Source organism: Hevea brasiliensis, chromosome 16 (assembly GCF_030052815.1).
Source record: "Hevea brasiliensis isolate MT/VB/25A 57/8 chromosome 16, ASM3005281v1, whole genome shotgun sequence".
NCBI classification, from domain to species: Eukaryota; Viridiplantae; Streptophyta; class Magnoliopsida; order Malpighiales; family Euphorbiaceae; genus Hevea; species Hevea brasiliensis.
The window spans coordinates 70242723-70266604 of NC_079508.1; the positions used below are offsets into that span (position 1 = coordinate 70242723).

At 37.0% G+C, this 23882-nt stretch overlaps 3 protein-coding genes and 1 non-coding gene across 4 annotated transcripts in view; 1 reads left to right on the top strand and 3 right to left on the bottom strand.

Annotated features, from left to right (window-relative positions):
- The first annotated feature begins 703 nt into the window (after nt 1-703).
- LOC110656283 (uncharacterized) lies at nt 704-2484 on the top strand. The gene has a single exon (XM_021812951.2). The coding sequence runs from the start codon at nt 897-899 to the stop codon at nt 1779-1781; it is 885 nt and encodes a 294-aa protein (XP_021668643.1). The 5' UTR covers nt 704-896; the 3' UTR covers nt 1782-2484.
- Nucleotides 2485-3312: 828 nt separating this feature from the next.
- Nucleotides 3313-5185, bottom strand: LOC110656284 (6-phosphogluconate dehydrogenase, decarboxylating 3, chloroplastic). The gene has a single exon (XM_021812952.2). The coding sequence runs from the start codon at nt 4968-4970 to the stop codon at nt 3483-3485; it is 1488 nt and encodes a 495-aa protein (XP_021668644.2). The 5' UTR covers nt 4971-5185; the 3' UTR covers nt 3313-3482.
- A 226-nt stretch (nt 5186-5411) lies between these two features.
- Nucleotides 5412-23882, bottom strand: part of LOC110656179 (uncharacterized) — a 51699-nt gene continuing 33228 nt past the window's right edge. The window contains 19 exon segments of the mRNA XM_058138505.1: nt 5412-5663; nt 5787-6026; nt 6124-6244; nt 6344-6649; nt 6730-6944; nt 7352-7646; nt 8158-8322; nt 8402-8989; nt 9140-9628; nt 9964-12058; nt 12187-12309; nt 12811-12884; nt 13665-13672; nt 13790-13891; nt 13996-14235; nt 14312-14375; nt 14459-14764; nt 14845-15059; nt 15345-15639. Of these exon segments, the coding sequence (XP_057994488.1) occupies nt 5539-5663; nt 5787-6026; nt 6124-6244; nt 6344-6649; nt 6730-6944; nt 7352-7646; nt 8158-8322; nt 8402-8989; nt 9140-9628; nt 9964-12058; nt 12187-12309; nt 12811-12884; nt 13665-13672; nt 13790-13891; nt 13996-14235; nt 14312-14375; nt 14459-14764; nt 14845-15059; nt 15345-15639 (6066 nt within the window). The 3' untranslated portion in view covers nt 5412-5538.
- Nucleotides 18095-18201, bottom strand: LOC131175053 (small nucleolar RNA R71). The gene has a single exon (XR_009145213.1). It is a non-coding gene; the product is annotated as a small nucleolar RNA R71 (small nucleolar RNA).

The window sequence follows — 23882 nt, forward strand, 5'->3', positions numbered from 1 at the left end:
AATTTACGTTGAATTCCTTAGGAACACCTGGTTGAACTTGGGCACCGCCTTTAGCTACATCATTAGCAGCCCATCAAGATCTTATGCCAATGCCTTCAAAAGGGGAACATAAAAGCCCTAGCATACCTCCCTACCATATAACCATCATGAGGACCTAAGCGCCTTTATTTAGTGCAGAATAAAATATTTTCCACCATTAAGTGCACGCTATAATCCTGCCTGCAAAATGCGAATTTCTTCCTTGGAGAAGTCTATTAAATTAACAACTCGATAACTTCTTGGGTCCTACTCGGTTCAGGCTCAGGCTCAGGCTCAGGCTCAGGCTCAGGCTCAGGAAGTGTAGTAGGCTCCAAGGGCATGATCCTACAACGTGTGTAAAACTAATGCTGGATTAGATTGACTGATTGAGAATACAAATCAAGACAAAGCATTTGCTATGATTGTTAAATGCGTCAATTAAAGGACTCTTCTATCAAGCCATAACCTCAGTTGCTTCCACATTAAGGAAAGCAATCAATGGATCTTTGTTGTGCTAATAATACGAATAGTGCTCCCCGCATGTTATGGGCTAAGATTCTGCCATTTTCTTTTTCCGAACGTTTAAGATGGGTGATTAACATCAAAATGTGATAGCATCATCCAATATAAAAAGAAGCCAACTCACACTGCAGCCTTAAGTCAACTGCAATGACTTCCAGTTCTTTCCTAGTAGGGTCCCACCTTAAGCATGCATAGACAATCATCATCATTCAACAAAAATGCTAATTAAGTTTCCAATGTTGTCTTTATACTAACTATAGTGTATAGACCCTTCTTCGCGGCTCTAGTGATCAAACACAAGACATTTTTCTGATTAGGGACTAGAAGGATTGCTGTTTATTGGGCAAAAAACCAGCATGAGGTTGAGTATTATCTGGTTGGTTCTCAGCTTATATTTTTCACCTTCTGCGGACAGCTTACACAACCATACTACTGATTCTTTGGATGCTTTTCTTCAGGATTCTGCTTTCAAGTCTCTGGTCCAGAACCGGCCGCAGACTGGTGCTCTATACAGAGCTTTTCTCCCTGCTAATCTGTCAGGCATGGAGGTTTCGATTGTTCGTCTCAGAAGCCGGAGATTGTGGAACATTGGTGCTAATTTTACTAACTTTCAAATTCCATCGAGAACCAGGACAATGCCTCATGTGAAGAGGTTGGCTATAGTCTACCAGGACTTGGGTAACTGGTCTTCTCACTATTACAGTGTTCCAGGCTACTCAATGGTAACCTCTGTTGTTGGTTTCATGGTTTTTAATGCATCAAATGCAAGAGCCAGGAGTCTCGAGAAGATTAGTCTCAATACAAGAGGGAGGAGTATAGTGATTCATTTTTCCGACTTGACATTACCTGAGAGCAGGATCTCAGGAGCTCAATGCGTAGCATTTAGTGAAAATGGGACAGTTCACCTTAGTGAAATGAATCAGCTTAGTGTATGTTACTCTCATGATCAGGGTCACTTCTCCATTGTGGTTCCAGTGGAGAGGAAAGGACAGGGCACTAGGAAGCGGAGACTATTTTATTTGTGGATTATAGGGTTTGTGCTTGGACTAGGTGGACTCACTTTGGTGGGATATTTTGGGTTGGCGTCTAAGAAACTTTTGAAGACCCAGAAGATTCAAGTAATGGAAAGACAAGCTGATGAAGATTTGGTTCTTGAAACCATATGGGTTGGTAGTAGTAAAATGCCATCTGCAACAGTAACAAGAACTCAGCCAACCATTGAGAGTGGAGGTTTTCCATAGCTTTCCTTTGCTCTTTTTTTGCGTTCTTCCTTCCTGATCATCTATGTTTATCCCTCTGGATTCTAGTCTCCTTCCTCTCGTCTTCTCCTTCTTTCGTTTTTTGGTTCAAATGCGAGGTTTGATAAAATCTTTCTACAGATAATACGTTCGATTGCCTGAACATCTGACTGGGATTCGGGATTTGTGGAATGTTGAGGCCACTACGGAAAAGATGTTCGATTGCTTGAACGTCTGAATTGTACTTCGCATTAGTCTAATTAGAAGATTAATTTTAATAAACCATTATTAATGCAATTCACATTTGGTTGAAGGATAATTAATCCATGGAATCAAATATATAGAATTCTACATGAACTTGTTAAGATTAAAAACATGGCTGGTGTGAATTTGCATACAGCCTCTAAACACTGGCGTCACAGTATTTCTTTGCAGACTAGGTTCTGTAGCTCAAGGCAGTGGAATTGAAATGAATAAAATATCAATAGAGAAAGGATGCCGGGAATATGAAAGATATTCCTGCGCAAGTTCTCAGCAAAATTCAAGAAACAGGACGCATCATTTAAAGCTATTCAGGTAATTGTGCTCATGATCCTTCAATTTCGTATGGTTAATGCTTTTCATGATATCCAGCATTATAGCATACCCTTCTCATTGCACTGCAGTTTCAAGCCCCCCTGAGCACAGCAGCTTAACATCTAACCAGTGGATCAACAAACAAAAAGGAATTGGCAATTTCTTTGAGAAGGCAGTGAAAGCATGCATTTAAATTTCTATGTTTCTAGGTTTGCTAGTAAGGCTCGTAGTTACATTTGTCCCTTAATGATGACCAAAGTCAGCACCAGCCTTCTACTAGCCATCCCAATAAAGTCGCAGCATTCTACACTTAACAAGAAGTGGTCTCCACTTCAACTTCAGAATCAACTTATACCTAAAAATCTACAATGCTTCATATCTAAACTACAGAAGAAATTGATGAGAACAACAGAATATCCCTTTCTTTTTTAAAAAAAAAAAAAAAATCGACATTAACTTCACACATATTTTAACTTTTACCAATAATTAACATCCTGCTTAGCTATTAATATCATCAAATTACGAGCGCAATATATGGTAAATGAAAGCTAAAACTTCGCATGGAAAGAATTTCTGCATTAGGCTACAACAAGGAAGAATCTCATGATGGTCACTTGATATTGAATAGGAATGATTAACCAGCAAGGCTTGAATTCTGATAAAGCCAACCTCGTTCTTCTCTATTATTTATTATTTTTTTTAAACACAAACTAGGTTTGCAAGTAACAAGAAACTTCCTAACATATTTGCCTAAGAAAAATATTACAGCACTACACAAATATGGATAAGAAAAATATTACAGCACTACACAAGTATGGAAGTTGCATCTCAAGCATATGCCCCATTGCGCTCCAAATGAAATAGCCACAAAAGGGATGGTAAGATTATTGAGAAGAAGCAAAGGATTAGTATTAAAAAAAAAGAGAACTCTATCCTGTCTAGTTCAAAGGGAAGCACCTTATAGATCCCAAAAGGCATGAATTTCTTATTAAAAGTAAAAACTGTGAGGTTAAACAATCATTGCTCCGCCTAGGCAAGAGAATCCTGAATGAGACATACAGCCCTAATTCAAAAAGAAACATCATCAACACCAAATTGAAACATAGAAGCAACCAAACCATGAAAAACTCAGTTGAAAGCACCAACACCAGCACTGCTCTTGCGAGCAAGTTTTGTCCACTCAGTATGGAATGACCCTGGGCGATCAATCCTTTCATAAGTATGTGCTCCAAACAAGTCCCTCTGGGCCTGAACGAGATTGGCAGGTAGCCTAGCGCGCCTATAAGTGTCAAAGTAAGCAAGACTGGCACACATTCCCGGTGTGCTAATCCCTGCTGAAATAGCCAAACCCACAACTCTTCTCCATGCTGCTTGCCTCTGCACCATCTCCCCAGCAAATTCAGGATCCACAACTAAGCTAGCCAAATTGGGATTCCTCTGATAAGCCTTCTTAATCCTATCCAAAAACACTGCCCTTATAATACAGCCACCTTTCCAAATCCTGGCCAACTCCCCCAAATTCAAATTCCACCCCTTCTCATTACTCTTAGCCCTCAACAAGTTCATCCCTTGGGCGTAACTACAAATCTTGGAAGCATACAATGCTTGCCTCACATCATCAATCAACCTCTTCTTATCGATACCACTCTTAACAGACCCCACTTCCTCCTTTAATCCAGCCTCCTTCAAAACCTCGGCTGCGCTTTCTCTCTCCTCTTTCAATCCACTCAAGTACCTACAATCCAAAGAAGCAGCAATGGTTGGTGCCGCAACAGAAAGCTCTGCAGCTTGCTGCACGGTCCATTTCCCAGTTCCTTTCATTCCGGTCTTATCCAAAATCTTATCCACTAATTCCCCCTCTCCATGATCATCCTTAACTCTGAAAATATCCGATGTAATCTCAATCAGAAAGCTCTCCAGCTCTCCTTTGTTCCACTCTGTGAAAATCTCCGCTAATTCCGTGTTGGACAATCCGCCCACATTCTTTAACACATCGTAGGCCTCCGAAATCAGCTGCATATCACCGTACTCTATCCCATTATGCACCATCTTAACAAAATTCCCTGAACCCCCTTCACCAATATAAGTGACACACGGACCATCTTCTACCTGGGCAGCTACTTTCTGCAATATATCCTTAATATTATTATACGCTTCAAAAGATCCACCAGGCATCAAAGACGGACCGTGACGGGCACCTTCCTCTCCGCCAGACACACCCATGCCCAAATAAAGAATGCCCTTTTCGTTAACTTCGTGGATTCGCCGCTCAGTGTTCTGATACCACTCGTTACCACCATCAATGATACAATCACCAGCCTCCATGTGCTCCGACAAAGCTGCTATGGTCTGGTCAACAGGGGCGCCGGCTTTGACCAGGATGATGACGGATCTAGGCCGCTGAATAGAAAGAACAAAATCACGAGGAGTGTAGTGGCCAGATAAAGGGAACTGTCCCTCGTTGTGGGCGCGGTGGATGGTCTCATCAACCTTGGAGGCAGTCCGGTTGTATACGGAGATGGGGAAGCCCTTCTCAGCGATATTGAGGGCCAGATTCTGACCCATGACAGCAAGGCCAGCGAGGCCTATGCGAGAGAGAACTATAGAGGCCTCCATAGATAAAAAGAGAAGTGGGTTTTGGCAGAGAGAGAGAGAGAGAGAGAGAGGTGGTGTTGGTGAAGGAAGAGGAGGAGATATATAATCAGGATTGGTAGAGAGAAGAAATGAAAATGGCGGACTCGTCGAGATAGTGAAAGGGTAGGGAGAGAAGAGTTCAGAGTGCGCAGTGGCTGAACTACCAACCAGAGGGTGCCGTGACCGTCGATGATTCCTAAGGGCACAACTGTAAATGTATATACGACGGCGTTTAGGTGGTCAGACTATGAAAGTCAAAAGAGAATATTTTCAAATAAATCACGCCCAACAACATCGCATGTGCGGACAAAAACGTGGTGGTCTCATTTGGAATGCTCTAATTTCTAATTACTTGCTCTTACGCAACTAGCTGTTCATTCATTCATTAAAATATAAATCTTATATGAATTAAAGAGAATGAGAAAAAGAAATCTCGGATGCTTCCAAGAAGTAATTTTTAGAAAGATCACATATCATATTCCAATTTCAGGGGAAAGCGTCATATCATACTGTAAGCTGCAATATCATTTTCCATAGCTACCAGTCTTAGTCACCAATCTTCTGAGAAGCTGCTGCAGCTTGTAGTTCGAGACCAGTATTCCCTCACAAGCTGCCCAAATAGCGACCCCTCTTTATTCATCAACTTCAATGGCTCATCATACTCGGCCAATTTCCCTATTAAATTAAAAAACACTGTTCTATTAGTTGGTATTCTCTCTACTTACCCTGTCAGGAAAATTTATGAAAATTCTGAACCTGATTAAGTGCCAAAAATATAGGATAGGCATTATTTCTCACCATCACTCATGGCAAGCACCATGTCAGAGTCCATAACAGTTGGTATTCTGTGAGCTACAGTTAATACAGTGCAGTCCGCAAACTCTGTTCTTATGGTTTTCTGAAGGATAGAATCTGTTGCGTTGTCTATGGATGCAGTTGCTTCATCAAGCACCAGTATCCTGCTTCTCTGTAGTAATGCACGTCCCAGACAAAACAATTGTCGCTGTCCCATGCTCCAGTTAGCTCCATCTTGTGCAACTACAGTTGAGATATGTATGTTTGTGCGATAAGCAAATTTTTTGACTATTGTTTATTTTAAAAAAAAAAAATTTCTTCTTCATACTATAATTCTCACCCAGAGAGTTCAGACCCTCTTTTTGTTCTTGAATGGCTGCTCGAAGATGACACTTTTCAAGAACCTTTCTCACATTCATTACAACAAATAGGTTAGACTTGGTTGACATACTGTAAGCATTCTGTTTTTCTTGCAAAGGAAGATCACAGAAGTAGTTGATCATAATATCGCCTGGATAAATCAAAGAATATGCATCTTGTATGTTAAGAAGAAGCCTTACCTCCCATATTTCTTGATCCATATGCTTTGATAAGGGGTCTAGATTGTATCTCACAGAACCAACAAAGAGTGTTGGATCTTGTGGGATAATTGCAACATGAGATCTCAGGTCATGAAGCCCTATTGTGGAAATGTTAAGGTCATCTATAATTATTTTTCCCTCTGTAGGCTCCACCAGACGAAACAATGCACTGATGAGAGTTGTCTTCCCACTTCCAGTTCTGCCAACTATCCCAATTTTCTGACCTCCTTCAATTGTGCAGGTTATCCCCTGAAGAACTAGCGGTGCATTTGGACGATATCTAACCTGCTTCAAGTCATTCATTTTTAAGCAATCATACTTCTTTGTGCTGTGAACACGAAGGCATAATTGGTTACAATGTTTACCTTCAGATTACATATTTCCACTTTACCAAAGGCAGGCCAATTAGGCTCAGGTCGGTTACTCTCTATTACTTCTGGAGCTTCACTAGGAATATGCATGTATTGTTCCAGCCTCTCTACAGAAATAATTAAATTTGACAGCAAGCATTGGAGCTGGATGGACATGACGAAAATTGTATTCAATGACAGGCCATATGACAGGCTCATTCCAATAAACCCTAACATCAAATTATCAAAAAACCAAAAGGCCTGTTAGATAACTATGCATAGAAACATGGAGGGCTGCAAGATATAGCAAAATAGCTTATCATGAAAGACAGACCAATAAGCTGGAGCGGTTCAATAAAAAATGGGAAACCAGGCCAAGAGAGCTATATAATTCAAATAAAGCACGGTGAACAGTGACTTTTAAGCAAAGGCCTAGACAGCTGCTGGCCTGGGGAGTTTAATTTTGTCTGTTTTTGAAGCATGAATGTATAAGAACTAAAGTTAGGAAAATCACTTGGAATCAAGGTCACAAAGTGCAAGAGAACATTATATATTTTGACATTGAGAAATAATTTAATGATTAAGACTGATATTTTGACATTGAGAAATAATTTAATGACTAAGACTGATAACTTACCTGAATCAGACGCTCCGAGATGGAGCAAAGCCATGGAAAATGTACTAGATAAGAGAACAATTGCACTTAGTAATTCCAGACGTAGGATCAACCAATCACTAGCAGAAAAGTTATGGAAGTACGGCCTTGCATTTTTGTCAATAAGGTCCAGATTCTTTGAAAAGAATCTTTCTTCCTGCCCAAAAGCTCTGATTGTCATGGCTCCTGCAATCGATTCAGCAAGGTGGCTTGCAACTGAGGACTTAGTGGTGCCATTGATTCGCATCAACTCTTTTGTAGAAGCGAAATAGCGTCTCTATTGTCAAAAATAAAAGCAAATTTGGGAAAATTATCTTTCAAGAATTTGTGCCTCTAAGAAATCATTATACGGAAGTACTGATGTTTATGGAAGCAACAGCTGCTGCTAAGTATCAATAGAGTGGATTTGGAGCCAACATTTAGCAAGATCAGCAGCTTAAACAAGCATGGTAATGTACTAAATGGTCACAGCGTTGATAGCGGAGGCAGAAGGGTCATTGTTAATGGAATGGTAAAAGTTTCAGACTGGAGACTAAAAAATATTGCATGTTTCTGTAAAAATGTGTTAATTCTTTCTGGAGTTCTTCCTAGGACTCTAGTTCAATGGAATCATAAATACTAATATCCTTTGTTACCAAAAACTGAGCTAGGGAATGTAGTCATGCAGACAATCTTTTGTTCTTTGGCAGAGAACCATAATATATTCAATCCCTCCAAGATTATACTTATATGAACAATTGGAATAACGAAGACAAACAACAATTTCCAGATGTTGGTGCTTCTTTTACCTGCAAGAGGATACTTAAATAAACTATGGGAATGATGACAAATAAGACTGGCCACATAAAATAAGTCAATACTGCAAAGTTGGAGCATGCAATGATGGTTGTGCCTGAAGTAAATGACATTGTGAAAGCCACATCAAGGTCAGTGATACCCAAATCAGATGATACCTACAAGAACAAAAGCATACGTGAGTCCTATTAATGTTTTTTAGGCATGGCAACATAATTATAATTTCTTGTTTCTTACTCGACTGAGTATCCTTCCCATAGGCGTTGAGTCATAAAAGGAAATTGGTGCTCTGAAAATAGAGGTCAGCAGTGTAGAGAAAATAGATTTTGATGCTCCACAACCTAATAGAACTATGGAGAAGAATCTGAAGAATAAAAAGATTTCAACAATACAACCGATTGTTGTGTAAACTCCAAGCAAGAGAATTATGCTAATGTGAGTATTCTGGATGTTAGCAGCAAACCAATAGCTCTGTGCCATTTGCCCAAGCACAAACATTATGTGGGATATGATTGACAAAGAGAAGTACAGAAAGCCCTTGTCATGACTCAAGTATTGCAAGTAGGGCTTGAAACCAGTGTCCCCTGTCTCTTTTTCTTCTTGCTCAATCAATTGATCCCCTAAAGGTTTTATTAACTGTTCTTTAACATGAATTTCTTGGATTTCATCTTTGGCAGCTGTAGCTCTTTTGCAAGGAGGATGATCAACGTGCCTCTCATAACCAACTACGTTCTTGCGTGCATTGACAAGGTCTTGGAATTCTTGACTGCAAGCGAAAAGCTGATCATAATTAGCTGCTCTGATGATTTTTCCTGCAGACATTAACTGTCAAGAAAATGATATTCATGTGAACCGATTGTTTGGATTTATCGATTTAGTATCTGTCAGATTACTGAATCCAATATGCTAATAGAAATGTAAGTCTAGTTTACAACTTAAGGGATTGAATAGGATAATGGAGGGATAGCAGCTAACCAAAATAGAATTAAAAGCTGGAAGGAAGTCAACTTGGTGGGTCACAAGTAAAACTGTCTTTTGAGACAAACCACCTATCACACAGTCCTGAAACATTCCAAACTTTTAGTCAATAAAAGAATCACATCACTAGGAAATCAGATCGAATAGAGATGAAAATTGCACTACATCAAATAGGGTGGTTGCTGTATGCGCATCAACAGCACTAAAGGGATCATCCAAGAGATACACATCTGCATCTTGATACAGTGCACGTGCAAGTTGAACCCGCTGTTTCTGTCCGCCACTCAGATTAACACCTCTTTCCCCAATCTGAGTGAGGTCCCCAAGAGGAAGCATCTCAAGGTCCTTCACCAGGGAACACCTCTTTAGCACATCATGGTATCTAATTGGATCCATTTCAGAGCCAAACAGAATATTTTCTTGTATGGTCCCACTTTGGATCCATGCAGTCTGAGAAACATATGCTATCTTTCCATAAACCTGAACCTGTAAAATATAGACTTAAAAGCTTTTAGTAAGACTTTTTTATGGTTTTTTGTTTGTCAACGCATGTTTAGAATGCAAAGACTTTGGAAGCAAGCAGTTCATTTCAATATTTTTCCCATTCCATAAACAGAACTATCTACCAAGAAAATTCACATGTACAATTAAGAAAGGGAAATATAACAATAATTTGCAGATTTTTTTTTCTAGACACCCTATAAATAAATTGAGACGTGATAGTGATACTTTCAAAATCGTTTGTGTCTCCTTTCACCTGTGCTATTAAATGACAGAACTCAAACATAAGATGTCCAAAATTGGAGTTTATCTGCACTTACTGTTCCATTAATTTTTGGAACTTCCCCAAGCACGGCAGCTAAAAGGGTTGATTTTCCACAGCCAACCTCCCCACAAATAGCAACCTTTTCTCCTACTTTAACCTCTAAATTTATGTTCCTTAATGTAGCCTTGGTCAAAGAATCAGTTTCCCATGAAATTTCAGTGGATCTGATAAAAATGGACTGATTGAGCTCGTTGCCGTTGCACTTCCTTCTTGTATTGTTGTTCAATTCTGGTGTTTCAAGAAACTTCACAATTCGATCCAATGAAACCTTTGCTTCAATGAAGGTTCCCACAACATCAGGGATCACCTTAATTGATTCCTGTACATTGAGCAGACTTGCCATAAATGTGAATACACTACTTGCAGAGAGTGGTATGCCAAGGTAGTAGCATGTCCAGAAAGTTATAGCAGGAACCTGAACAGGATATGACCAAAATAAAATCAGATGGTAAGCCTTTTCTAACAGGATTCCTGATATCCACTGAAGTTCTTCTTTTCTTACACCCTTTAAATGATTCTTGAAATGTGCCTCCCAAGCATATAACTTCAAGATCTTCATATTTGCAAGTGCCTCTGTGATGGCCTTCAACCTCTTACCTTGTGCTGCCATGAGCTTTCTTTGATAATTAAGCTGCAACTTAATGAATGGATAACTTGCAAACACAACAACTGTCATGGCAATAACAGATGCAATAGTTGCCAACCCCACTGTATAGTAGACGATAGCTAATGTGAGACACAACTGGACACTAGTTGTCCATATCTGATGAAAACAATAAGGGAATTCGCCAATTCTATAAGCATCAGCAGTAACATAGTGCACTATTTCACCAGGAGAATGAGTTGCCTTTGCAGCACTGGAGAGTCGTAGTTGCTTTTGACAGATAGCTGCAGATAACATGGATCTCACTTGGATCCCAATAAGTCTAGTTCGGAAGTGCCATTGCCTCTCTGATAGAGACTCTAAGCATTTTGCCAGAAACAGTCCAACTGTTAGTGCATAACTTTCATATGTAAAAGCTCCATTGCCTTCATAAACCTCAATGAAGGCTTTTAAAAACAGAGGGCCAGAAGACATGGTGAGCACCCTGGTTAGTGCAAATAATCCGGAGATCAAAATTTCTTTCCAGTGCAAAGAAATTATCACTGACAAAATTGAAGGGGACTCAGATAACCCTTTCTTTTTCTGTCTTCTCATTTGCTCCATATATGCTAAGTAGCAAGTCCTTGCGTGATCTACCTGCCTTAATGCTGGAATATCTTCATCATCAAGTATCTTTTCTTTACCTTTCTTCATCAATGGATTTAACCACAAAAATGACAATTGACTAAAAAATCCAGATTTGGCAAAAGAAGTAACATTCGCATTTGAACTCATTTCATCAGTAGCCTTTGCTTCCTTACTTGGCAATGGTTTGTAGGAAGCATCATTGTTGATTCCTGAATCAGCGCCTGTATAAGTATGTCCCTTGAAACAACAGAATAAAAACAGAATACCTCCAGGAAAGGAAAGAAAATCCACAAGCAACTGACCCAACAAAGTATAATCCATAATAGCTTCCCAAAAAGATGAAATGCAGATAAATCCAGACAACAAGAAGGCGACGATCGAACAAAGCTTCACAGCTGCAACATGTGGAAAGAACAGTTTCTGTTGGCTTACTGTTAAATTCAGCAGGAACCATGTGAATCCCTGGAATAACATTACTGGCCATCCATGCACCGACATAACGCTATGATCTTTATGAAGTTTCTCAGCAATAATCCATATTCCCAAGCCCAAGTAAACCAAACCCAAAAAGCCATTGAAGATGGCTGAAACATATAGCAATGGAGAGAAATGTTGACACTGAGATGGAGCTTTAACAGTCTTCGTTGACACTGATTTATATATGAAGACAGAAAAGACGATCAACAAAATTAGAATATCAACAGAAATGATGAAAATGTGATTGATATACGAATATGGGTTGATTAATTCATCAAATCCAGAACCACATTTTTTCGCAGCATCACTAGAACATTCAGAACCATTACAGAATACATTCCAAAAACCTTTCTCCATGTTGCTTCTCAACAGCTTGATAAATCTGCGAATTTCAAAGGGTGTTAACAACCAATACATGTTAAATGAAGGATAAAAAGAACACAATAAGCTGCAAACAACCATTACAGAATATGTATCAAATAACATAACTCAGCCTCTTCTCGTTCTTACCTCAAGAATTTAGTGGTCTTTATGTTCTCTTGCCCTGCAACTATGGTTTTGTAACCTGACAGAGCAGTCCATGCTCTTAGTAGTGCAAGAAAATTGTGCCTTGAATGATTAGTGATGTAACCCCTTCCATTTTTTTCAAAAAGTGGGACCAGAATTTTATTTAATTAATTGCAAATTTGGATTGCTTAATTTGTTGTGCCATGATAAAAAAAAAAATGTGGGGATTATTTTAAGGTATACATCACAATCGTTTTAGATAGTTGCATTACTCCATCTAAATTTTATTCGATTTGGGAGATCAAAATAATCTTAACCTTATTTTTAATTTAAAATAATTACATTTTATTATTTATTCTTTATATTCATTTTCAATTTATATTTATTCTTTATATTTATTTTTTAATATTTTTACAATTTTTTTACAAACTATTCTTAAAATATTTTTGAATGAATATTTTTATTCAATTAAATAATATATCAATAACGCATATAATACACGAAGTTTTACACGAATCGAGTGCCGCTACATTTGCCGTGGCTTAGCTGCTTTCTTATCAAAGCCAAGTTGTCAAAAACTGAAGTCCTTTAACCCAGAATGGTAAGCCTATTGATGGACGATTTTACCTATAATGGAACCAAGTCCCACCATTGGTACTTGCTTTGCTCTCGCTCCACTCGTTCCCATCTGTCATGTTCCCCTATGGTGAAAGATCTTTCACTTCACCATAGAGAGAACTAGGTGATGGTGGTGGTGGGGTATGGAGGAAATGGCTGTGATAGCATAAGTTAAGAAAGGAGGTGGAGCATTCACATGACGGTGGAGATGTATGTCAGAGTTGGAGAAGAAAATAGGGAGACAGTAGTGCTAGAAAATTTCATTTGGTTTTAGTTTTATTTTTATAAATTTTTATTTAAGTTATTTTTATAATTTAAATATATAAATATATAAGTGATTATTAAATTTTATTTTATGTGCATAGATACAATGATTTAATTTTTTTTAACATGTAATAGTACCAAAAAACAAGTAATAGAGGATATAATGGATGGCTACACTGTTAAAAGTATGCTAAATTTTTCCTAAAAGCTGACACATGAATTATTGACTTATTAATTATTTTTTTTTTCAATGTTATTATATTAATATTATAGAAAATAGTTATTGTTTTCTTAAAAAATTGTATTATAAATTAAATTTTTAATATAAAATAACTATATAAAAATTATAATATAATTAAATAAATAAAAGAAATATAAAATTTAAATTTTAGAATATAAAAATATAAATTTAATGCAATAATTAATTAATTTAATAATTGATTAAATAAAAAAAAATTCTAATGAAATTTGACAAAATATAGTTAACTAAGCCCTTTTAACTTAAAATTTCAAACAAGTGATAAAAGAGCTATTCCAGAATTAAAATTAATATTCAAGTCAGAGATTTATCTATCTTAACTAGCCCAATTCACTACAACCAAAGAACCTGCAAAGAAGAAATAAAACATGAAAAGTAAAAAATAAACTAAAAGCGTATATCAAACTGCCAAATCATTTTCTTTTAGCTGCCATGGTTATTGTTGCCAATCTTCTAACTAGTTGCTGCTGTTTGAGGTGCGAGACCAATATTCCCTCACAAGCTGCCCAAATAGTGACCCTTCCCTGCTCATCAGCTTCAATGGCTCATCGTACTCTATCAGTTTCCCTGTTAATTTAAGTATTGGTATCAGATAATGATATTAATTAGCCCAAAAATTCTATGAAAATTTTGGGAAATAATGAGTCCTGCATGCATGGTAAATAACTCACCATCGCTAATGGAAAGCACCATGGTGCAGTCCATCACAGTTGGTATTCTATGAGCCACAGTGATTACAGTGCATTCTGTGAATTCCTTTCTTATGGTTTTTTGAAGGATAGAGTCTGTTGCATTATCAATTGATGCAGTGGCTTCGTCAAGCACTACTATCCTCCTTCTCTTTAGTAATGCTCGTCCTAGACAAAATAGTTGCCGCTGTCCCATGCTCCAGTTAGATCCATCTTGTGCAACTGCAATGGTGGATTTTAATGTCGTAACAAATTCTTAGAACCCATGGATAGCATCTGTTCAAACTAAAATTCTCACCTACGGAATTCAGACCATCTTCTTTTTCTTGAATGACTGCTCGAAGTTGACACTTTTCAAGAACCTTTCACACATTCATTAGACAAGTTAGAGACTGTTAAAGACTTAAATTGTGAGTAATAGCGGGCTGGTAAAGATACACTTTACCTCCCATATTTCTTGATCTGTATGCTCCAGTAATGGGTCCAAGTTGTACCTCACAGAGCCAACAAAAAGAGTTGGATCTTGCGGGATGATTGCCAAATGAGATCTTAAATCATGAAGCCCAATTGTGGAGATGTTGAGACCATCTACAAGTATTTCTCCTTCTGTAGCCTCTACCAGACGAAACAAAGCACTGATGAGAGTTGTCTTTCCACTTCCAGTTCTGCCAACTATCCCAATTTTGTATCCTCCTTCAATAGTGCAACATATACCGTGGAGAACTAGTGGAGCATTGGGCCGATATCTAACCTGTTTTTTGTCATGAGATATGAGTAACAACAGAAATTTATGCTCTGAATAGATAGGGTATACTTGCTTTCCATGTTTACCTTCACGTTATGTATTTCCACTTTGCCAACAGCAGGCCAATTAGGCTCAGGTCGGTTGCTCTCTATTATTTCAGGAGCTTCACTAGGAATATGCATATATTGTTCCAGCCTCTCTACAGAAACAATTAGATTAGCCAGCAAGCATTGGAGCTGGAGGGAAACGACAAGGAATATGTTTAATGAAAGGCCATATGACATCTCCATTCCAATAATCCCTGTCAACAAATTATTTTTAGTCAATAGATTTGTTAGAAATTTTTGAACTGAAACTTTAAGAACATGGGAGTATGTCCTGAACTTCACAGAATGATTGAAATTGCTCAAGCCAGAGACAAGATTGGGATAAGATGCGTTCAAAAGGCAAATCACTGCCAGTTCAGGGTCATAAAATGGTAAGGAGGCCAAGCATGAGACAGTTCAAATAAAAAGAGGTGTTTAATTGAAGACCTTTACTGTTGCTAGTTTGGGGTCTTTAATAGAGTTTAACTATAATTACTGACCAGAGGAGGAGGATCCAACTTGAAGCAAAGCCATGGCAAGTGTTGTAGATGAGAGAACAATTGCACATAAAATTTCCAAACGGAGGATGAACCACTCGCTTGCAGAAAAATTGTGAAAGTATGGACTTGCATTTCTGTCAATGAGGTCCAGATTCTTCAAAAAGAATCGGTCTTCCAGCCCAAAAGCTCTGATTGTCATGGCTCCTGCAATCGATTCAGCAAGGTGGCTTGCAACTGAGGACTGAGTTGTGCCATTGATTCGCATCAATTCTTTTGTAGAAGCAAAATAGTATTTCTGTTCGATAGAGTAAAGAAAATTATTTCTCATAAAATTGCTATTCTAAGAAATCAATAATAGGAAGCCGCTGATTATTATTATTATTATTATTTTCATAATATTGATAAATGCATTTTATATAGATATTTTAGGATAGTTTTGAATCCATTTTGCCTTTTTAGTTTAGTAATTTTATTCTTTTAATGCTTATTTTAATTAATTTGTTAATTTTAGTTTCATTATATTTGATTTTTGGAATTTTAATGTTTTTGATAGGTTTTAATAGGGTTTAAAGGCAAAAAGGTCCATGTAGAAGAAATTCAAAGTGATTTGAAAGTTTAAAGTAGTATGAAAAGTGAAGAAAATTTGCTTAAAGGAGAGAAGATCAGCCGAGACTTTCAAGGGCCTCAACATGCCCCGTGTTGAGGGTCATGTGAAGATAAGAGTTAAACAGCAGGAATCCACATGAGTCATGTGAATTCACATTGGGTCATGTAAACAGAGACTTCAGAACAAAACACGGTGGAAGTTTCATGGGCTTTAACATGCCCCGTGTAGCGGGTTGTGTAAACAGAGATTTTTGACCAAAACACGCCAAGACTTTCAGGGACTCCCACATGCCCCGTGTAGCTGGTCGTGTAGAATCTAAAGGCTCCTCATCCGAATCAACATGAGGCATGTGGAAAACAACTTAAATCAATATGAGGCATGTGAGATGGCGCAGGCAGATTTGCTGACATGGAAAAATTTTTTCTTTTCACACCTTTTGTCTTTATCCATTTAGAAACTATTTTTAGGGCAAACCTTGAAGGGATATATAAGCATCATATTCTCATTTTTATCAGAAGGAAAAAGAGAGAGAAAAATCAAAAGAGAGTGGAAAGAGGGAATCACGCCATTTTTGGAGGAAGAACACCTACAGAGTGACGTTTTCCAGCTTCCATTTTCAGAGATTTAAATTCTCTTCTTCTGGGTTCTTTTATTTTTAGTTTTATTTTCATGTTTTCTTATTCTATTTCATATTTTCTACTTATAAATACAAGCATGAGTGAGTAGATACTTAAGATTTCAGAGTTGGGTGTAATGATTTAAGTTTTATTTATGGATTTGGACTGGTTTTAACCAAATTTTATTATATATAAGCTTTGATTCTTATCTTATGTGCTTATTTACATACCCATTGTTGGTACCCTTTGGGTTTTATTCTTAATCTTAGATTGAAAGATCGAGAGGTGAAAATCTATGATAGATAATCAAGATAATGAACTTAATCACCTAGTGTTAGAAATAAACTAGTGGGTTAAGAGGAATTTTCAAGTTGATTAAAATGCTTAAAGGGTTTTGGGTAATTAAACATCGCATGAGAATGGGGTTTAGTTTCCTTTAAAACACTCTTTAGTTTGCTTAAAAGAGAAATTAAAGGAGATCAAAATCAACTTCCTTCAAAATTGTATCTCCCTTAATCTTGGCTTTGCCTATTCAAATCCCAATGAAATTTACTTCATGAACCTCAACTCTAAAATCAATTTTTACCATTAATTAATTAAATCTTTTGTTACTTGTTAAGATTTTAGTAAATTAGTATAGTGCTTAGAATTTTAATTGCTTAATTCATTATAATTTTCTTATTTTTCTCAATTTAATTTGCTGCATCTTTTACTTTATTTTTGACACAAATTATCGATAGCCCAAATAATCGTGACATTTATAGTTTGGTACTCAAACAACAAATCTCTGTGGGACGATATCTTTTCTTTACTAATTGAATGACCCGTATACTTGCAGAGTACGCAACCAAGTTTTTGACGCCGTTGCCGGAGATTTGTTTTGTTTGATATTAGACGATTGATTGTTTGGTTAATTTGGGCATTTTATTTTTTATTTTAATTTCTCTTTTTTATCATTTTACTTTGAGATTTTCTTATTTTGGTTTTTCAGGTACATATCTTTTATATGAGAAGAACAAAAAGTGCAGAAATTGATTTAATTTTTAATCATGAGATTGAAAAGACAGCTAAAGTTTTAAGAGCAGAATCTAAAAGAAGAAAAGCTGAACTCAGAATTCAAAGACAGCAAGAGCAACATCAAGAGCAACAACCGATCAATTAAGGATCATACTTTTCCTAATTTTGGAGATTTTAGACCGAGTATTACAAGGCCTAGAGTGGAAGCAAACAACTTTGAGTTGAAGCCCTCACTTTGTCAAATGGTTCAACAATCACAGTTTTTGGGGGGGGGGGGGGGGGGGTCCTAATGAGAGTCCACAAGTGCACCTTGCACATTTTCTTGAGATTAGTGACATGCTAAAGATAAATGAAGTGTCAGATGATGCCATCCGGCTGAGATTATTTCCTTTTCTTTGAAGGATCGTGCTAGGGAGTGGTTGCATTCATTACCTCCCGGTTCAATAACTACTTGGGATGAGTTGTCACAAACTTTCTTGGCTCAATACTTTCCTCCTAGCAAGACTGAAAAATTGAGAAATGAATTAACTTCTTTCAAACTAAGGGATGATGAAAGTCTCTATGAAGCATGGGAGAGATATAAGGATCTTCAAAGGAGATGTCCACATCATGGAATCCCTAAATGGATGCTAGTTCAACATTTCTACAATGGTGTTTCTCTAGCAATTAGAAGTATAATTGATGCATCTTTAGGAGGTGATCTTATGGAGAAGTTAGAAGATGAAGCTTATTCAGCATTGGATAAAATTGCTTACAACAATTATTAATGGAGCTATGAAAGAAATGACATGAAGAAGCTACCAGCTGGTGTATATGAATTAGATGCCATGAGTATGTTCAATGCCAAATTTGATGTGTTGATGAGAAAAATGGATAAGTTAAGCATGAAGGTTGACTCATCAATTGGAGGATCTAGTCATACAGAAGATGTTGGTACGGGAAATATGCATTGTATCAATGATTTTCCTTCCTATGGGCAAGAGTTTGGAAATGAACAAATTAATTTCGTTGGGAATTACAATCAGAAACCAGTTGGTAATCCTTTTTCTGCTACATATAATCTAGCATGGAGGAACCACCCTAACTTTTCTTGGGGAGGTCGACAAGGGCAGTAACAGAATTATCAACAACCTCCTAATTTTCAAAGAACAACAATGAGAATTTTCAAAGAAAACAGAGTACCACCCGAATTTCCACCACAAAGGAATCAAAATGCACCTATTCCACAACCACCAGTTCAGTCTTCAGACTAAGATTCAATTTTTAAGTCTATGATGGAGAATTTCTTAACTGCTCAACAAAAACAAGGAGAAATGATTCAACAATTAACTTCAAGGATAAACCAGCTTGCCACTCATAACAGGATGTTGGAAAAGCAAATAGCTCAACAAGCAAGTTCTTCTAGCAAAGCACAAGAGAAACTTCCAAGTCAACAAGAGAATCCTAGAGAACATTGCAAGGCAGTGATCCTAAGGAGTGGAAAAATTGTGGGAGAAGAAGAGAAAGATGAGGTAAAAGAGGAAAAGAAGAAAGAAGATAAAGACAAGAATGAATTCACTTCGAATCATGATGAAGTTAATGAGGAAGCAAACAACAAGAAGGAAGTTGAAAAAGAAGAAGAGGAAAAGTATGTGCCTCCACCACCATACAAGCCACCATTGCCATATCCTCAGAAGTTTCAGAAAGCTAAGCTAGATAAGCAGTTTGGGAAATTTTTGAAAGTTTTGAAGAAGTTATACATCAACATTCCATTTACAGAAGCAATTTATCAAATGCCCTCATATGCTAAATTCCTGAAAGAAATTTTGTCAAACAAGAGGAGATTAGAAGATTGTGAAACTGTGGCATTAACAGAGGAGTGTAGTGCTTTCTTACAGAATAAACTTCCACCAAAATTGAAGGATCCAGGAAGTTTATCTATTCCTTGTCACATTAGGGATACTAGTATTGAAAAAGCATTGTGTGATCTTGGAGCTAGTGTAAGCTTGATGCCACTCTCTATTTGTGAAAAGTTGAAGGTAGGAGATTTGAAGCCCACCACCATTTCTTTGCAACTAGCTGATAGATTTATCAAATATCCAGTGGAAATTTTGGAAAATGTGCCCTTAAAAGTTGGAAATTTTTTTTATTCCTGTGGATTTTGTGGTTCTTGAGATGGAAGAGGATATTCACATACCTATCATCTTGGGAAGGCCATTTTTAGCCACAACAGGGGCCATAATTGATGTAAAGAATGGTAGATTGACATTAAAAGTTGGAGAAGAGGAAGTGAAATTTAATTTGAATCAGACTTTGAAGAAACATCATGGAGTTGATCCTTGTTTAAGGGTAGATGTTATTGATGAGATTGTGGAAGCAGAATTTAAGGAAAGATATCCTGAGGACCCTTTGGAGAATTGTTTGGTACATAGTAGAACAACAAAAGATGAAAATCCTGAAGTTTCAGCTTTTGCTCAAATTTTGGAAGCTACTCAAGAAGTTGTAGGAGATCAAGTTTTGCAAGTTGAAGAGTTGAAATATAAAGTTACACAACCATCTTTGCTAAATGAGAAGGACGCACCACAGGTAGACCTCAAACCACTTCCTTCTACATTAAGGTATGCTTTTCTTGGATCTAATTCAACTTATCCTGTCATTATTAATGCAAATTTGAGTGATATACAAGTTGAAAAATTGCTGAGAGAGTTAAGAACACATAGGAAAGTCATTAGTTATACCATTGATGACATAAAAGGTATAAACCCCACCTTGTGCATGCATAAGATTCTTTTAGAAGATAATTTTAAGGCTACTATAGAACATCAAAGAAGGTTAAATCCTAATATGAAAGAGGTGGTGAAGAAAGAAGTTTTAAAATTGCTTGAAGCTGGGATCATTTATCCTATTTTTGATAGTAGTTGGGTTAGCCTAGTTCATGTGGTTCCTAATAAATGAGGTGTGACCGTTGTGAAAAATAAAAATAATGAGTTGATACCTACTAGAATTGTCACAGGGTGGAGTATATGTATAGATTACAGGAAGCTTAATAGTGCCACTAAGAAAGACTATTTTTCCTTGCCTTTTATTGATCAAATATTAGAGAGGTTAGCAAAATATTCATATTTTTGTTATTTGGATGGGTATTCTGGTTTTTTCCAAATCCCAATACATCCTAGTGATCAAGATAAAACCACATTCACATGTCCATATGGCACATTTGCATATAGAGTGATGCCTTTTGGCTTATGTAATGCACCAGCTACTTTTCAGTGGTGTATGATGGCCATTTTCTCTGATTTTATTAAGGAAATTATGGAAGTTTTCATGTACAATTTTTCTATATATGGTTTTTCTTTTAATAATTGTCTATCTAACCTCTCTAAAGTGCTTAAAAGATGTGAAGAAATAGATTTGGTGCTAAATTGGGAGAAATGTCATTTTATAGTGCAAGAAGGCATTATTCTTGGACATTTGGTTTCACATAGAGGAATTGAAGTGGACAGGGCCAAAGTAGAAGTGATTGAGAAGATGTCTCCACCAACTTCAGTGAAAGGAATTAGAAGTTTCTTGGGCATGCTGGGTTCTACCAGCGATTTATAAAGGATTTTTCAAAAATTGCTAAACCTCTTACAAATTTGTTAAATCATGATGTTCTTTTTAATTTTGACCACGCTTGTTTTGATTCTTTTAATAGGTTGAAGGAAGCTCTAACAACAGCCTTTATTATGCAACCTCCGGATTGGTCATTGCCATTTGAGATTATGTGTGATGCTAATGACTTTGTCGTGGGAGCTGTACTTGGTCAGAAAAAAGAGAAGAGGTCTTATGCAATTTATTATGCCAGCAAAACTCTAGATGATGCTCAAGTAAATTATGCCACCATTGAGAAAGAATTTTTAGCTGTGGTATTTGCTGTGGAAAAGTTCAGATCATACCTGGTTGGATCTAAAGTGATTGTCTATACAGACCATTGTCGCAAGGTGTTTTGCGGTCGCCTGGACGAACACTCACCGAAGTGGGAAAGAGTGAGGAGTCGCCACTTTAATTTTGATGGAAATTAAAGAAAACCATTTGTGAAAATAAATTAAAATGAAACCAGTTCAAAAACAGAGATTCTAAGTTTGGGGTCCGTAAACGGGTGGGGAAGGTGTTAGGCACCCCACCTCGTCCCTCAATGAGGGTGAGCAGATTTAACCTAACGCTCTTTATAAATTAAAATCGATAGTTAGGGGGGTTCGAATGGAGATGTTAATCCTTTTGATAAAAGGAAATATTTGATTTTTCACTAATTCGGGTTACCCAGATACATAAATAAATAAGACAACCCTTAGTGAGTTGGTGTTGTGTATCAGTTTGTTTAGGGCGTTACTTTGCGTATTGTGCTATTTTAGTTTGGATTTGAGAAAATCTGGGTAAAAGCTTTTCCGATCTCTGGGATACTCTATTCAAAGTTTGAATGAAGGATTTCGGATAAGAACTCTCCTCCGATCTCCACATATTTATTAAAATTTTGGTTGAGAATCGGATAAGAACTCTCCTCCGATCTCTTTAAATAATTATTAAAAATTTTGATTGAAGATCGGATAAGAACTCTCCTCCGATCTTTTTAAACATTTATTAAAACTTTTAATTGAGAATCGGATAAGAACTCTCCTCCGATCTCTTTTAATATTTATTAAAAATTTTGATTGAAGATCGAATAAGAACTCTCCTCCGATCTTTTTAATATTTATTAAAATTTTGGTTGAGAATCGGATAAGAACTCTCCTCCGATCTCTTTTAATATTTATTAAAAATTTTGATTGAAGATCGGATAAGAACTCTCCTCCGATCTTTTTAATATTTATTAAAATTTTGGTTGAGGATCGGATAAGAACTCTCATCCGATCTCTTTTAATATGCAATTTTAGAGTTTTGATAAAGGATCTCGGATAAGAACTCTCCTCCGATCTCCTATTTGATTTGGATGAGGATCAGGTAAGAACTCTCCCTGGACCTCTTGAAATTTAATTACGATCGTATCGCCCAAGGACCTTAGGCTAAGGGTTCTGGCATCCGAAGACACTGGGAACCCAGATTAGGCTTCTTTTAACTCATTGGTACCTTGTGACTAGATAGGGGATATCAAACTGAATTTTTACCGATCTCCTATGTAATCGCCTTACCAGTACCTTTCGGCAAGCAATATTTGCTCTATTTCATTCGCTAGTCTGAAATTCAATTTTACTCCGACTCCCCACCTTACCCAGTCATCTTCTTGAGCTAGTCTAGTGGCTCGTCTTCATAATTTTCTCTGATTTATTATCCAAACTTTTATTTAAAAAAACTCTTGTGTTAAGAGACAGCTACCAACATTTTATCAAACTACCTATACGTTACCCGTAACCAGAACACCTACATTAGGAGATAATAAAAGACCAAGAACAAATAAATAACATGAACTGTTGTATCAAAAGATAAACTCAAGAGAATAACCACCTACGTGGAACCTTCTAACATAAGACAAACTTTAACGAAAATTATGAGTATAAAAAAAAAGAAAATAAAGGTAAACACTGGATAGGGCAACAGTTCAGACACTCACCTGTAGGAAGTTGATCCTATTGAACTAACTATAGAGTCACAAATGTTGCAGAGTTGAGTACTAATAGTACGGGGACTAATGCTGGCCTTGAAATGAAGAATACCAAGTTAGAATGTAATCGAGCAGGAGTGACAATGAATGAGATTGAGCTCGGAAAATAAAAGTGGATATAAAAGTGATGAAAACAGAACTGAAACTAAGAAAGGGTATCGCAGAGCAATGAACAAACTGAAAATCAAGAGTTCCAGTGTCCAACACTCCTTCAAAGAAAATACTTTAGAAAACTGGTTTCTGAAGTTTTTCTAGCTTAAAAATAGCAGAGTAGCAAAACTGAATCAATTTTCAGAGCCTTTCCACTATAATCACCACCCTTTTTTTTCTTTTTTCTTTCTTTTTTTTTTTTAACAGTTTTCATGCAGGTATTTATAGAGACCGGGTGCTCCCAATGAAGGGTCAGGATTTTCTTTGAGGGAGATGGAATGTTTGGATTTTAAAGGACATGATCTGATGCTTGGGAATTAAAGAGAATCAGAATGAACGGCTGAGATCCTTTTCAGAATATTTGTCCTTTCTCTTTTCTAATCTGACGGCTCAAAATTTTCTTGCCAAGGGCGATCCGAGGGCTGGGAATAAAAAGCGCTGATCTTGTCGCCTTCTTCTTTGATCCAAGGGCTCCGGGCTTGTGATCAACAGTGGAGATTAAGATGTACAGGACTGTCATGACATACTCTGGC